The sequence below is a fragment of the Cheilinus undulatus genome, linkage group 16, assembly GCF_018320785.1.
Source record: "Cheilinus undulatus linkage group 16, ASM1832078v1, whole genome shotgun sequence".
Classification (NCBI taxonomy): domain Eukaryota; kingdom Metazoa; phylum Chordata; class Actinopteri; order Labriformes; family Labridae; genus Cheilinus; species Cheilinus undulatus.
This window is the reverse complement of record NC_054880.1, coordinates 19,473,101-19,489,439: the sequence shown is the minus strand read 5'-3', so window position 1 is coordinate 19,489,439 and position 16,339 is coordinate 19,473,101. Positions and strand designations below refer to the sequence as shown.

General features: G+C 40.9%; 2 protein-coding genes across 4 annotated transcripts; both read right to left on the bottom strand.

The window, feature by feature from the left end:
* Positions 1-1,682: 1,682 nt before the first annotated feature.
* On the bottom strand, positions 1,683-4,307 carry s100s (S100 calcium binding protein S). Of its 3 annotated transcripts, XM_041808102.1 has the most exons (4): positions 4,236-4,303; positions 3,020-3,066; positions 2,505-2,658; positions 1,683-2,336 (listed from the first exon to the last, which is right to left on the bottom strand). In XM_041808102.1, the coding sequence occupies exons 2-4, from the start codon at positions 3,031-3,033 to the stop codon at positions 2,148-2,150; spliced, it is 357 nt and encodes a 118-aa protein (XP_041664036.1). In that variant the 5' UTR covers positions 3,034-3,066; positions 4,236-4,303; the 3' UTR covers positions 1,683-2,147. The 3 variants fall into 3 exon arrangements, with proteins under 3 accessions (XP_041664036.1, XP_041664037.1, XP_041664035.1); XM_041808103.1 differs by having other exon boundaries at positions 3,016-4,307; XM_041808101.1 differs by having other exon boundaries at positions 3,020-4,307.
* Positions 4,308-4,474: 167 nt separating this feature from the next.
* Positions 4,475-14,109, bottom strand: s100u (S100 calcium binding protein U). Its single transcript, XM_041808765.1, has 3 exons — positions 13,837-14,109; positions 10,829-10,955; positions 4,475-9,494 (listed from the first exon to the last, which is right to left on the bottom strand). Exons 2-3 carry the CDS (start codon positions 10,946-10,948, stop codon positions 8,931-8,933), a joined length of 684 nt encoding a protein of 227 aa, XP_041664699.1. The 5' UTR covers positions 10,949-10,955; positions 13,837-14,109; the 3' UTR covers positions 4,475-8,930.
* Between the last annotated feature and the right edge of the window lie 2,230 nt (positions 14,110-16,339).

Here is a 16,339-nt window from a genome sequence, read left to right as displayed (position 1 = left end):
AGACGGGTGAAAAGTGCCAAAAAAATGGCAAACGTGGATATAAAGAAGCAGAATGTAGCAAAAATGGTTGTAAGTAACAAGATAGCGGATGAAATGGGTTAAGTTGTTAAAAGTGGCACAAATTTGTTATTGATGGCTGGAAGTTGCAGAAATTGGTTAAAATCAGCAAATGTGGTGAAAATGGCTTAAAAGTAGCAATAATGGGTAAGAGAAGTGTTAGCACCAATGCTACTGATCCATCACACATACACTGATAAATTACATGTAGGGAGGGCCCATTCACTGGGTTTTTCAGGGGCCCAGCCGATTGTCTGGACAGGCCTGCCTGTATTTAATGTTACAGACAATGGATTGGTGATGAATGTTATATTTGTACAAAATTTTAGCGCACTCTTTACTGTAGGTTAACTTGGCTTACGTTGAACTCTTTGAATTTTAAAGAGGCAGTTTTGTCATAACTTTAAAATAGAGCTCCAGGCCATATTACATGTTGCATTTCTTTCTCTCTGAACAGATGCACCTGCCATTGCTTTTAAACCCAAATTTTATTTCTTCATTTTTAATTTCTTCTCCTCCTACTTCTGCTTCTTGTTATTGTTATCAGTATTAATACTGCAAATGTTTCTGGCTGACAATGTGTCTCTGTTTTTTCTCTTCCTTCTTTCCTGCAGCTGACTCATCGATCCTTTGCAATGAGAAAGTAGGTAACAGGTTATTTCTTTTCCCTTAGGCTACAACAGGTTTCATGTCATCATGGACACTGTTTTGTTTTGAATTGTTTACCTCTCTGCAGGCAGCGCTTTCAACTCAAATATTCAAACCGTCCAATCAGAGGACTTGTTTGGAGAAAACAGCAGGGCTGAGGAATGAAAGCAGATAGGAACCACCCCCATAAATGCTGGCTGACCTGGAATCGGTTTCTTTTTTATTGCTGAAGGTAAGAAGAACAGACGAGTATGATCATTATTGTTCAAGGACAATTACACCCAGGGTGAAGGAAGGAGAGGGTCTGTGCTTCAGCTGCTCAGCAGTTCTTCCTGGCTCATATTTTAAAAGTGACGAGCTGCTCTAAAAGCCAATGAGGTGGAAGAAGACGTGCTGATTTACTGATGTGTGTTTGAGACACCGAGGGACACAAAGTTTGCTGAGAGTCACAGAAACTCGAGCATTCCTGTGTGATTATACCGCTGCTTTCCAGCTTACATACTTGACTAATGCGCTCCATAAATTGGATTCACTCCCTGGGTCTATGCAGCCCTTTCTCCATTCACAAACACCCTTTATCTCCCCTCACACCCTCGCTTTTTTCCCTCCCTCTTCCTCTCCTCTCCCTCTTTTGAAGAAGTTTTTTTTCCATGCAGATCCAAGTCAAACATCTGGGTCAGCTTATATCTAGTGGAACAAGACTTGCAGGATATTGTTGGCAGGATGTGTGTGCTGGAGCAGTTTACTCTGTGGGAATCCCCAATACACACATAGACACATGTGGACATGCACACTGACACACTAACACAAGCTCACTCGCGTAGTTTGCTGACATTGTTTCTCTCTTTCACCATTCAACTTGATTTCCAGGTGCGGCAATTCAAGTCGGACATGTGGACGAAGGCTTCAGCAGCATGAGGGATTGTTAAATATGGGAAAGCAAACACACCACATGGAATAGTTGGTTAAATGCCATGTTTAATATTTTGAAGAATGCTTTGGTTATTACCAAAAAGGATTACAAAAAAGGCGCAAGAAAGGGGAGAATCATCTAATATTCAACACTGAGTACATAACAATAATATGATCATGTTTCAAGTGCAAGAATAGCGCTAACATCCTGGTGTACTTTGTCATACTTTCACGCCTTATTTTGAAAAAAAAAAAAAAAAAAAACGGCTATAATTGAGTAAAAGAAAGTTGAAATATACCCTGTTTTAGCTAGCTAGCTCCAGATGTGCTGTGGTATGACAAAAACACTTAAGTTACTCCCTCTTTTTTTGAGAACCCACAAACTATCTGCTGGGCCGCTCCCCTCATGTGTAGTTTGAGTGTTTACAAATTGCATAAGACAAATCTCTTTCCTCTATCTTCCCTGATTTACAGCCCCCCCCCCACACCTTCTCTTTTTCCCTTTTTCCGCCCCCCTCTTCCTCTCTGATTCAATCTTTCTTCTCCGCCGAGCTGCCGTCTTTCGGTTTCTCGTCTGTTTTGAACTCCAGGAAAAAGTCGTTGCAGGCGACAGTGAGGGCACCCATCAGGATGATGAACTCGGTGAAGTCCACCTCCCCGTCGTTGTTGGCGTCCAAGTCGTTCATCACCTTCTCCACTGCTTCATTATCTTTGGAGTTCTGTCAGTGGAGAGGATACAGAAAGAGAGCCAGCTAAGAATGTGTCTGTAATGTGTGTCGACATACATCACTGCACAAGCCTGTCTTAACTTGCGCTTCTAAGTATGTGAGCGCATACCTTCACTTGCGTATTTAGCATACAACCACATATTTGCCTCTTTCTCTTACCCCTAAGTAAGTCCCCAGCTCCTCTAGTAGCAGCTCCTTCAGCTCTCCTCTGCTCAGCGTGTACTTGTCACCCTCCTTCCCCGAGTACTTGTGAAAGGTCTTTATGAGCATCTGCATGGCACTCTCCAGGTTGGAACTGGGCTCCTTGGACATGCTAGAAAAAGGTCAAAAGGTCAGACTCTGCTGCAATATGCCCGCTCCAGCCCCAGGCTGCATGTGCGGCCACATAGCGAGCCCAGGGTGAAGCCACCTCCAAGATAAAGTGATAGTTGGACAGACAGATAGTTGGATGGATGGGTGGAAAGAAACCAAAGCAGAGAGGTTTTCCCATTTCTGCACAGAGGGGTTGAATAACGCTCTGCGTGTGTGACGCACAGAGGCTATTACTGACCCTAATTTAGGCATTAGCGTGGTCACTGTGTGTGCGTGACCTTACTGGGTGTTACATTTCAGAGGTTTTGGATGGAAAGGTGGAGGAGAGCTTTGGGGAAAGCTTTTCGAACAATCTTACACACATTGTGTCCGGCATCCTGGAACTTCTTGTGCTGGATGCGTGGAGAGACTGTGCACACAACAGACACAGATAAGTCACTGTCAACGATGCAGAACTCGACAAACAAATGCAAAAAAATAAAAGGGTATTTTGAGGAGCTTTTGGCCTGAATTGGCAACCCACGTCTGGGGTTATAAGTAGCAATAAGCACTGTGCAATCAGTGAAAAGGTCTCAGTATAAAACATGTGATTAACCTGTTGAGCATCCTGATCCAAATTTAAAAGCAGCACACAAAAATGAAGGAACTAGCAGTCTGAAATTAAACGACATAAGGTCTCATTTATCCTAAGTGCAATTCATTTACTTAATGGCAGTTAGTTGTTCTTCTTGTACTATTATTGCTCATTTGCACATCTTCACATTGCACTTTTAATCTGAAGTCCAAGTCTGCAGCAGAATTTCAAGGCTAATCCATAACATGCAAACATACAGCAGGACTCAATCCATCCGTCAGTCTACCCTGTGCATGATTTATTAACTATCAGCTGCTCATACAAAAGGAGCCAGAGATGCTCATGTCACTTCTCATCATGCTGCACAGCATGGTTATTGTCAGAGAGGTCAGTGTTGCAGGCAGCAGAGACAAAAGACGAAGTGAGTGGACACCAAAGCTGGCTAACTGGAAAATCTATAGGGGTCATCTGTCTTAGTGCCTGACACGATACAAAAGGGAGCAATGGAGACCAAAAGGCTGTCAGTAACACAATATTGTGTATGGTGATAATGCATATACGCTATGTCAGATTAGTGACGGAGCACATGTATGAGGAGCTAAGAGGACAGAAATAGGAGGCATAAAAATAACTTTGATGCTCATTAATTTTGTTAATGATGGAAATCTACTAGAATAAAATTAATGTAGCAATGACATGCCCATTCACAGCAATGACTGCATTCCTTTTGATGACATTTTGTTCAAAATTAATGCAAGCAGTTTGCAGCAAAAAGCTTTTTGGCTAATGTATACATTTAATGTTTTAAAAGTAGACAGTCAAAACTTCAAGGTGTCCACAAATGGACAAAAAGTCTTCGAATGACCCCCCAAATTTTGCTCTAAATTCCCTGAATCCAGTCTTGATTCGACAGCTACTTGAAACCCTCTTAAATTTTCTTTATTTCCACCTTCATCTGATACAGAGGAGAAAGTAAGGCAAAGCGAGCTGTCTGTCTGTCTTACCTGAGTGCTGATGGAGGGCCTCCTTTGTCTCTGAAGAGGTGCAGGGGACTGAGCCAAGCAGAGATGGATGGAGAGAGAGTTCGCCGGTGGCTTAAATATCACCTGCCCCCCCCCCCCCCAGCATCACCCAACTCCTTCACCCACTTGTACAGTCCTTGCCTCTCTCTCTCTTTGCAGGTGCCCCCCCCCACCCATCTTCTCTCCAACACATAAGCAACACAAGGCCACAAGTAAAACTATGTAAATGTCACAGTTTTATTCATTATTAGCCTTTAAACATGTTAGAATAAGCACAAATGATACAGCTTAACATATGTTGAAATCCAAGCATAGTGGAGTTTATGGTTTTCATGGGAGACAGGAATGGGCCTCACGGTTAAACACACAAACACACCCTCTACTGTAGTACATGGCGGGAAATAAACAAGAGAACATCCACACATAATGAACGCCCGCATGGCATCCTGGGAATCACAAAACATTTTAAGCCTTTAAACATACGCTTGTATGTACAATATGAAGAGAATTTATTAACACAGGCTTTTATCTTCATGGACTGAATAAATGAGAGTTATTGTGAGGCTGCTAACACTCCCTGCTGCAAATCTGCTGTATTTCGTTCCAGCATGTTTTTAATCTACGCGGGGTTAAAGTTGGGTGGGGTTTACACTTTGGAACCGTTACAAAACTGTGCAGACAGTTCAACCTATTGAAAAAAAAACTCCTCATACTTTACATCTGCTATTCCAGAAAGCTTAGAAGAAAACATAAGCTGAGATATAATAAATTCCAGACAATGTTTAACACGGGTTTGCTCACTCTCAGTCTGGTAGGAGTGCAGGCAAACTGTCTGTTAAGTAAATTAAGCTTTGTCCAGTTTCTTTTTACAATCTTGTGCTTATAATGATGGGTTGCGAGAGGAGAAAGAGCACAAAGATGCATGAAACACACCCGGTCTATGGGGAATAGCAAATAATTAATATAGCCTGCCAGTATATACAAGATGTAAGCGCCTGAGGCCTGTGTTGAACAGAAATCTGGCTGTAGATGGTGCAAGAGAGTGATATGTTTTTCATTATTCACAGGAAGTACCATGGTTAGAAAATGTCTGACATAATAAGGATATATGTTTCTCTATAATGGCAGCTATAATACAGATTAAAAAGGCCCAAGTATGTGGGTTAGTAAAGAAGCATGAGTGCAATGAAAGCAGAGCAGAGTGTAAATGAGAGAGTATTTGCAATGGGAGTGTCGCAGTGAGACAGAAGGACCACGTGACAGGTTTATTTGTCTTGCCCGTTTTACTGCTGAGCAGTCTGAAGTGCCAGGTGCTTTTACAGTGAATAAGGTGCACATTTGGTAGCGTGCCCACAACATTGTAGTCGCCTTAAGCACCAAGCAGGCTGGCCAGGTAGACCTAGCAGGGGCTGCAACATGAGCCTTTTTCTCATGGCTGCATTATTGATGCCGAGACAATTTACAAATCATTAAATTGTAATTAACAAATTGCATATAATGTGACAAAGACGTGCATGTTCAAGTGATCTCCATAGTGGTCCAAACAAGAAAGAGTTAGTTAAAAAAATTAAATATAAGGAGACCATTTTCAACTTAAATACTGGTCTCAATAATTGCAATACAATGGTAATACTAGAAAATAAATTTCTGATAGCATGCAACCTTTTATGTATACGCCTTTTGTAAAAAATAATAATAATAATAAAAATCACACCGTATAGATTCATATTGATGGCTCAGTATTCTTTTTTTTTTGTTGCTAAAATTAAAGCACGACAATCTCTCTGATACTACCACCTTGTCTGATGGGCAGGATCACTCGAGCCCAGGATTACTTTCATGTAATTGTTTGTCTCCCAGGGTGTGTTACCCATCCAGTGCCTAATCCAGTTGTTTCCCAATGACTGGGGCTAAAGGATCCAGTTGCAGGTCAAACAGGGTCTTTAAGCAAAATAAGGGTGTGACTGATAAACAAACACACAACCTTGAACAAGTAAAACCAGCAGCAAGAAACAATGAGAACATTTGATAAGAGCTCCCAAAATGATCATTAAGTTTCTGCCACTCCAAGTTACTCAAGATAATGTACCATCAAGCACCATCAAAGCACAAACGGACCATCTAAAATGTTATTTAGTCTGAAATACTGCAAATAAAACGCACCGCAGAGTGCATACAACCGCTTTCAAATGACTTGAATTATAAAAGGGTTACCAGGTTACTTAACATCTTTGTGTTTGTTGTCGTGTTCTGGTTATCCAGGTGGATTAGGTTGCATGAAAACCTTCTCTGACCTGCTCCTCTAGTCACCAGCCCACTCCCATGAGACTATTTTAAGTCCCCTTTTGACTGTAGGGGTCCTTCGGTGTGGATTCCATTCTTCAAAATTAATTATTTAGATAAGGGCCACACCTGATCTTCAAGATCCTAATCCCTGGTTGACAACAAGTGCTGAGAATAAGGCTCCACATGAAGTGAATTATCTGGGAAATACAGGAAAAAAGAGGAGAGAGCCCATAAAATGGATTAGAAGGAGAGAGAGAAGAGGGTGTGATGGGATGCTGAGTACACAATGAAGATGAGCTAAAGTAATGCAAAGCTTCAGCAAAACAACGTGTTTATTGTCATGCCAAATCAGCTCCATAGCACTGTGAATTCAAGGATGAGAATGTAAAAAAAAAAAAAAAAAATGGTGTTATTCATGCAGCCCTTGTGAAATAGTATGAGCTTCTGGGAAATGTATCAGCCACTTTTCTTGCAGAGTGTTGGATGAGAAGACTTGTGCGGTAGAAATTAAGGTACACCAGCAGTGATTAGTAAATGCTTAAAACTGGGGATGAAGCTAGCTTGACGCTAAACTAGTTTCATTGCCATTTAATGGCAAAATGGATAGACTATTGCTCACCTACTTGGGAGTAGAAAATAGCTAAGAAGTGAACAAGCGTAAGCATAGGCTGGCATAAACACTAGAAAGAAAAGGAATGGCTAACTACCCATGAAGATTCTTTAATATGGCTTCTCTGAGTAGTTTAATCTTGTTTACATGTTCTCTTTTGGTAAACTAAATCAGTGATTTCCAAATTTTTCAACCGACAAACCCCTAAAATAAAGGTTACAGAGACTGGGGACCTCACTGTACCTGAAAGCGGTTGAGTATACATTCAACAGTCATGTAAAGACTCACATTTTAAGGATTTTTTTAAACAGAACTCTGATTTCAGTATACATTTAACCAAATAGCCATGTTTTAATTTTACATTTAACTAACTGATGCATTTTTTTTTTAATTTGGTAAGATATTTATACCTGAAATAATTCAAAAATATTATTTGTTTTTGGAAGGCATCTGGTGACCCCTTTTCAGTGTCTTGTGGCCCCTTGAGGGGTCCTGACCCCCATTAACAAGATTAAACATTACAGAGGGGTTAGTGAATGTTTTATGCTAGCTTGTGAGAGCTCTTTCTGTTCTATATATTTAACTAATCTTACAACTTACAGGCAGCAAACTATCTTAATGGTTGTCTGTAGAAAATGAGCTACAGCTAGCATAGCCACAAATGCTTGAAACAGGGTGAAGAGCTCGCTCACCTCTAAAACTTTTACTAGCTGTTGAGTGAAAACAAGAACCTGTGAGGTGGGAATTGAGCTAGCTAAATTGTGGATTAGGAGGCTAAAATGGGGGGAAAAAAAGGCAATGCTACTTTGCCACTCAAGCTAGCTGTTTAATATAATTTAAGGGTTTAATCTTGTTTGATAAAGGAGATATAAAAGTTACTTTGCAACTTTGTAGGGGCTTGTAGATGTTTTTGTGAGATGGGGGGAAGCCAGGCTAGCTTGTTACTTAAACTGTGCTAAGCTATTGCCAGCAGTTACTTTACTTAGCTGTGGAAATAAGATGCTGATTAGCATACAACAGAAATGTGGGAGGAAAGCTAGCATCCAAAGCTAACTATATAAATATTTAAGAAGACTTTCTGACATTTTATTCAAGCAGAGGTGCTTGAAAACACGTTTTATATCTCCAGATAGAGCTAGACTGCCTGGCTTAGTCTTTATGCTACATTTAGCTAACCAGCTGCTAGCAGTAACTTCATGTTACCGTATTGTGAGTTTTGTTTAGTCTTATCAAACATTCAGCAAGAAAATTATTCTCCCAAAATGCCAAATAAATGTTTAAAGCCATTTTTTTTAGCAGAGTTGAAAAGAAACCCAGATAAAAAAAAAAACAAAAAAAGTTGGGAAAGGATGGGATTTACATAAAACATTTTGGCTGCAGTGGTGTGATACCATATGCGTCAGTGTGCTGCAGGTAAACCATATTCTGCTGTAAAGATTTCACAGGGACATGGCATGCATATATTGTACGTCTGCATGCTATCATAGTATATTATCATAATGAGGTAAATGTGCTATATAGTGGGATGGACATGCTGTACATATGAACATAGTGGTAGTACAAAGCAATAATTCTACTTTCATGTACATGTTACATTATTTTTCATCAAATAAAACGTACTGGGTTTCTTCTGTAGTGTTTGAGCTTTTATCAAAACTTGTTTCTATTTGGAAAAAAAAATCTTTAGTGGCTTTCATTCTCTCTTGGCATTAATGCTGTGTTCTGTGTAGTGTTATGTGTAAGTATGTGGTATGATTTTTGGTTATGAAATTGATTGTCCCCTATGAGGTTGCCTCATCTATCTTCTTCTCCACTTCCTCTCCCACAGCTGCCACCACCTTCTCAGCAGCATCCTCCACTTTTTCTGTTTCCCCTGCTTTCTCCTCTTCTTTCACAGGATCTTCCACCGCTGTCGCCGCCGCCTCTACTGCTGTTGCCACTGCTGTTGCTGCCACCACCGCCGCCGCTGGGCTCTCCTCCTTCGGTGCCTCTGGCTCAATCTCCACCTCTGGCTTTGCTTCTACTTTTACTTCTATGTTTCCGTCTGCATTTGCTTCTACCTTTATTTCAGCAGTCGCCTCTGCCTTTGGCTCTTCATTTGCCTCTGGTTTAGCTTCCTCCTTTGGCTCTGCGTTCGCCTCCGGCTTCTCCTCTTTGTCCTGGGTGCATTGCGCCACTTGTCCCGAGGCAGCATTTTGGGCGGGTTCTTCTTTAGTGCGCTGGTCGCTAAGTGAGACTGCCAGGTAGCCAATCAGCTTCATGTACTCCTCAAATCCGACCTTGCCGTCTTGGTTGGCATCCAGTCCCTGGCCCATGTTGTTGATAGCTTCCTTACTGTCTGTGTCCTGGGTTGAAGGTACACACAACCATGAGACAAAGAAGCATGATGATGAGTAACTCTACCTGGACTCTCATTAGATAAATTACCATAAACGCTTAGTAAATGACCCTCTATCAGTGTCTCTATTTGCATTATAATGCTGATGAATGTCATTCTATCATATCAGATCACTTTCCTCATTTATATATTGTACATTGCTCCACGTTTGGTAACAGGGCTCATGTTAGGAAATCTTAATAGTTAGACTGGCAAGTGCTACAGCAAGTAGACATGTCTTGACAGCGTTTTGACCCCTCCTGATACTTATAGACTTGAGTGCTGACTGACAAGGATGCCAATAAGGGAGGAGGGTAAAGGTCAGAGCTTCCCGGGGTCCATGAAGTTCAGGAAAATCATGGTTTATTGTAAAGTTAATCTGCGATATCCATATTTTATTTTATCTATAACAAGATTTATCAATGCAACAAAAAATGAATTGTATTTATATATTTATTTAAGCTTTAATATAGTATAGCCTTTTTGTCAAAATGTAAACCCCTTAAAACAAAATTGCCTCTTTGGTAATGTTAACAATGTGGATGGGCACACTGATGTTAACCATTAGGAAAGTAATGCCAGACTTCATGGCTTTAATGTGCAAAAATGCCAGGGTGCCACAGAATAAAGTATAAGGAACTCAAATAATTTTAAGGGAAAATTAATTTCATAGTTGCAAAAGAGGCAAAAGTAAAAAAACCCCCCAAAAAACAGAAAATTGGCAAAAAAGGCAAAAAATTGGCAGTTAAAAAAAGTGTTAAGTGTTGAAAAGTAGTTACAGAGTGGCAAAATTGGGCTAAGAAAGGCAAAAAGGTGCAAAAATGTGCAGAAAAATGGTGAAAAGCTGTGAAAAAGTGGCAACAAAGGGTTACAGAGGCAAAAATATGGCAAAAATGGGTTGAGAGTGGAAAAAAGTCAGCTAATTCTGTTGACAGGCCTGCTGACTAACAGGATTAAAACACTGCATATTGTAATGGAAAAACAATAATTTGCTTTCTTTGCCAAACAGTACATTGTTGATAGCATCGTTCTGTTATGCTAATGTGACATGGAAAATGATCTAAGCCAGTATTATGGGAAGTCAAATTATTTATAGTAGTGCACTGATGTATTAGCTGACATATATACTAAAAACCAATATTGCCCTTCTGGTCACCATGAAGCCAGGTAGTGGCTAACACCAGTACTAGTATGGGTGGGGGCACAACCCTAAATGTAAGACATTTAGGTGTGTTACTGTGAGGTGATGAACATACAACAAGCGTCGGTGACATTTCAGAGGTTCAATTGAAGTTTTCTAACCGAGAGGATGTTGGAGAGCTGGCCTTTGACAAGGTTCTGGAATTCCTTCTTTCCTAGATTCTCTTTTCCCTTGGATGACTTCAGGTAGACCTTCACCAGCGTTTGAATGGCACCCTCCATGACTCCTCTGTATAGGGAAAGAAGAAGGTCAAACAGCAGTGTGAGATAGATTGATAGGTAGATTAATTCATGGATACATGAGGCAGGAGTGATTAAACTCGCTGCAAATGTTGTGAGCAGCATGAGGCAGGAAGTCCCAAGATGCCCTGATGCGAAACACATTCGAGAGCACATCCAGTGGAAAATGAAACAGAGGCTCTCCTCTTGTCCCTGCGAGGCCTTTCGACTCGTGCGCTGAGCCTGGAGTGGCGGTGAGGGAGGGGGACAGTGACGTGGGATCAGTGAAGAGGGCGAGAGGGAGTCTGATTGAGAGACAAGCCGTGATGCACAATGGAAGTTCTGATCTTTGATAGGTCATCCGATCTACCGAAGCTATCGAGCCTCAGATTACCCAAGGGATTACCTAGTCCCTGTCTGTTTCTCTTGCTCTCTCTCTCTGTCTCTCTCACCTGTTGCACCTACCTCTCTCTTACAATGCCACTGTCCCCTTCTTGTTCTCACCTTGCTGCCCTTTCTTCTTTACACTGTTGCACACAAATAGACATTTGACAGTGACGCTTGATAATGAAGATGCTCTGGTACCCTTTCTTTCTTCCTGATGACATTTCTGATACCTGGACAAGGTATTTGTCCATAACTAGCACTCCTCAAGTAGTAAGGCAAGAAAAATATCCAAGTTAATGGCAGAAAACCACTGATTTCTAACCAGTTTTCTTCTAGGACTATTTGAAGGATAATTTACCCAAACCAGTGGAGCCCAGCTGGTTATGGTACTGTACTGGAGCATTAACAGACAAACAGCCTGATACTCCATGCTGCACTTTAGGCCAATACTGTTCTAGGGCTTTTATTGCGCAACAGCAGTGAGTTCATTCAGGGTACAAACAGGCACAAGTAGCCTATGTAGAGGTTTAACATGCCTTAGACAGTGTCACAATCATGAATTAAGCTCTCAACAGATGCATAGATAAGCTGCATGTTACTCAAAATGTAGAACATGCCAGTAGGTGACACATCTTTGCAGGAATTCCACTCATTGCTGTGTGCGGAGATCACTTAGACAGGAATTTACAGGCCAACTCCGAGTTAGTTTGCCCCAAAGCAGTGCGAGGAAATGTTCCAGGCGACTGTACTCGTCTGTCAACTTGAGCAACACAAACGCTGCAGAGCAAACAACGGTTTGTGTCGCTGAAAGAACACACCGTAAGACTCTCGACAGGATGATTCCGTCGTCCCCGTGTCAGCTGATGGGTCATTTGTAGGCAGCAAACTAATACACCAATTACTGAAGTGGGTGTCGCACTCAAACACCATCCAGCCAGGCAATTTCCCCACAGCCTCACTATAACACGAGAGACAGAGAGCTCTGACGTAGGGCCATTAAAACCTAAGATTTCACTTGACCCCTTTGAGGATTTACGCACTGACCTACTGATCTCTAACTGTCACTTTGCTCTGCTACCACATGAGCACAATAAAACCACAGGTTTGCATGCAGTACAGGAAGCATATCTGGTCTAAATGTCAACACAGCTGCCAGAGAACAATAGTAATAAAGATACACATAGATTCATAAGGAAGCAGGCTGATTTGACAAACATTCCAAGGAATTCCAATCCTTCAGTCATGTTTTATCAGGATTCATTGTTAAAGACACAGCCCTTGTTTTGTAGGAACTTTAGGGGACTTCTTCCTGCTAGGTGACACACCCTCCTAAGCTTGAGTAACTGAACACAGGGGCCTGAGCAGCTCTGTCCAGAAACACCCAGCCGACATTATTCTTTGACTGTCCACTCTTACATCCATTATTCACCTTGTGACCTTTCTTAAGGCGGTATTACCTGATGGGACAGAGTCTAAGCAAGTAAACTCGTTTCAACAAATGAATTCAAATCAAGGAACAACACAAAGCCACAGCCAGTCACGCTCAGGAGCAAAACTACCTGCTTTATTCGCCCTAAAAGGGACAAAAAAACAACTGCGCAAATAATTAAATATACAGGCCTACAACCAGAGGTTTCCCATTTCCCTCCAGCGCCCAAAGGAGATTGAGTGTAGCGTTTCCAAATGGGCGAATGTGATACGGTATGTGCGCAGAGTAATGACAATACTACCGCTCGCGTGGCATTAAATATTAAAAGAGGAACAAGTTAGGTTGTGGCTGTAAATTGCGGCGAGCAGACGTACAGCGGCTGTCTTTCATCCTATGCCTCGGTTACGTTTGTATCTACAGAGGCGCGTGCGCCATCAACCATCATTATCATTAACAGCACGAGCGTTTAAGGCGTCAGGAAACAGGGTTTTAATGCAGTGACATTATAAAGGAGTAAAAATCCAGCTAGTAAGCTAAGCTGTCACTCCAGCAGGCCTCCTTATCCCGTGCGCAAAATGTTGATTTTGCGCAAATTTACGCATTAACGCGCGAACGTGACACCCTTTAGACATACTATCCTAAAACTCACCACACTGTCACCCCAAGTCACGTCAATGTTTGATAGGCTGTTTGCATTTGATCGGCAACTTGACATCTAATCTACATCAAAATATCAAATATCTTTCCGAGACAGGAAGGCAGAGGGAGAAGAGAGAGAGGGAGCATATGGCAATCAAATGCGCTCAATAAAAGCGTGGGAGTCCACCCAAATATTAAAATGAAAAAGCTGCCACCTTGTCTCTTTTTCTCTTTTGTAAAAGTGCGACATGAGCTTGAAAAACCCCTGAACTCTGGAGCCACTGAAGCCGCCCCACAGTCAGTCAGCCCGCGGCCAAGTTTCATGGGATGGCTCTTTGCAAGAGTCTATCGAAACGTGGCAAAAACCTTGAACAAATACAATGCTCACACACAGGATAAAACCCAAAAGAAACCCAGAAAGACGCATTCAACTCACCGTTTACGGTCTGCGGGACAGGAGAATGAACAAATGTGCGCAAATTTCAGTTTCTGCGCTCTTCTCCGCCTTTCTACGCTGCTTTGAGCCCAGAGAACTTGCCAAACTAGTAGGACAGCAGAACCTCTTCCGTGATTTAGTTTTTTTTCTTTCCCTTAAAACTTTTCCCCCTGACAAGTCAAAGGGCGTGTACCTGGAAGAGTGAGAGGGAGAAGTGGGAATGTGGAAGAGCAGAGCGCGAGCTCAAATTCTCAGGAAAAAGGCAGGAAAAGAGTATCAAAACACTTTAACTTTGGCTTTTTATTGGAATTATCTTTGGCTCGTGGGACAGCTGTTTCACGTCATGTGTGATTTGCACAGTTTCACGCCAACTAGGCAGGCTTGTGGCTTCATCTGCTGGGACGAGGAGACATGCAGGGCGGGAGGGATTACTTCATCTGCACAAATCCCTTTCAAAAGTATTTTACTTATTAAATCCAGACAGAAAAAAACCTTTAAGATTTAAACTACGAGTATCATCTACAATCTTGTAAACCTTCGTTGAGAGGATATGCTTTTTTTTCTAACACATCTGTGTATCTTCTCACCAGATGTGTAAAAAAAGACTAAATGCATGGGTTTTTTTTTTTGTCAGAAATAACCAGGACATGATGAACATGATGACGTTCAACCATTAAAAAGTTTCAAACCTTTAATGGAGCTATGATCAAGCATGAATCCTCTCTTAGTTTATATTTTTTGGAACACAGGGGTAAAAAATCTGAAGTGAGGATTTGTAGGCAAGGCCGCTTATAATGGGGGGTAAAGGGGAGATCTTTATGGGGCCCCGCCAGATAGGGAGCCAATGGAGGTCAGTAAAATCATGGTCCATTTTAAAATTAAGCTGTGATATCCATATTTTATTTTTAACCTGAATAAAAATCACTCTTATCAGAACAACAAAATTATTTAAATTATTTATGCTGTAGTACATTATATTACCCTTTTCAAGATGCAAAATCCCTTTTCTTAAAACAGTGACATTTTTCTAGGTAATGTTAATAATGTGAATGGGCACATTGAGCTAAAAATTTTGGAAAGTAATGTCAGACATCAGGATGCCAGGAAAAAAGTAGAAGAAACTAAGACAAATTTGTGGTAAAATATTTATATAATTGTAAAATGATGTAAAAAAATCAGTTACAATTGGCAAAACTTGGTTAAAAGTGGCAAAAAAGTTGTAAAATTAGGTTAAAATAGGGAAATGCGGTAGTTAAATAGCTTAAAATGGCAAAAAAAAGTGTCAAAAAGAGGTTTAAAGCAGCTATATACAATTGCAAAAGTGGGCTACATGTAGGTAAAAAGTGGCGAACATGGGTGAAGTTTCCAAAAAGCAGCAAAAAAGTGGTGAAAATGGGTTAAAAATGGCAAGAATAGGTGAAAATGGGTTAAAGCTGGCAAAAAAGTGTAAAAGTGGAAAAAAACATGGTGAAAAGGATTTGCAAGGAAAAATGGGGATTCAATGGGTTAAAATTTGCTTAAAAAGCATAAAACGAGTAAGAATTTCCCAAAAAGTTGCAAATGTGGGTTAATATGGGCAAAAGGTGGTGAAAATGGGTTTACAGTGGAAAATAAGTGGCATATAGAGGTTTAATGTGGCAAGAGTGGATAAGAAGTGGTGACAGTTGGTTAAAAGTGGCAAAAAAAGCCACAAAAATGGGAGAAAATTGGTTAAAAGTGGCATTTAGTGATGGTTAAATGGGTAAAAAGAGGCACTAAGTGGCAAATCAGGGTAAAAGAGAGAAGACTGCCAGAAATGGAAAAGTTGGAAAAGGTGTAAAAAGTGGCAAAAACATGGTAAAAATGAGTCGCAAAAATAAGCAGGCAAAATATGTGGTCACAATGAGTTATATGTGGGAAAACCGGGTGGGAAAAAGTGGTGAAAAGATGTTAAAAAGTGACATCATCAAACAGTTTCAACATCAGACTCAGTAATATCTTGACACACTTTTCAGGTCCAAAATGAAGTTACTGTTAGCCAGGATGCTAGATCCAATGCTACTGATCTAACACTGATATTGTAAATAAATCACAAATGGGTAGGGCCCATTCACTGGGTTTTTCAGGGGCCAAGCCAATTCTGTTGGCAGGCCTGGTTACAGGGAAGGTGATCGTTATGTTTGAGTTCAAAAGACTTTTCAAAACTCAGCCACAACATTGCAAAACAGAGATGAGTCTGACACATTAGAGTATCTTGTCCTCTTTTTTGTTGCACGTCTGTGTGTCTTGTCCTAACATGTCGGACAAGTCAAAATTCACATTTTACTTTAAAAAAGACCAGAACATGAGCAAAATGATGAACTTCAACCACTAAACAGTTAAAACTTAAATGTAGCACACATTTCTTCCTACTTTATATTTTTGGGTCACAAGAGTAAAAGCATCTCATGTGAAGGGTTACTGGAGAGACGATCGGTATGTCTGGGTTCAAAAGACGTTTCACAACTCACCCATAATCTTGGGA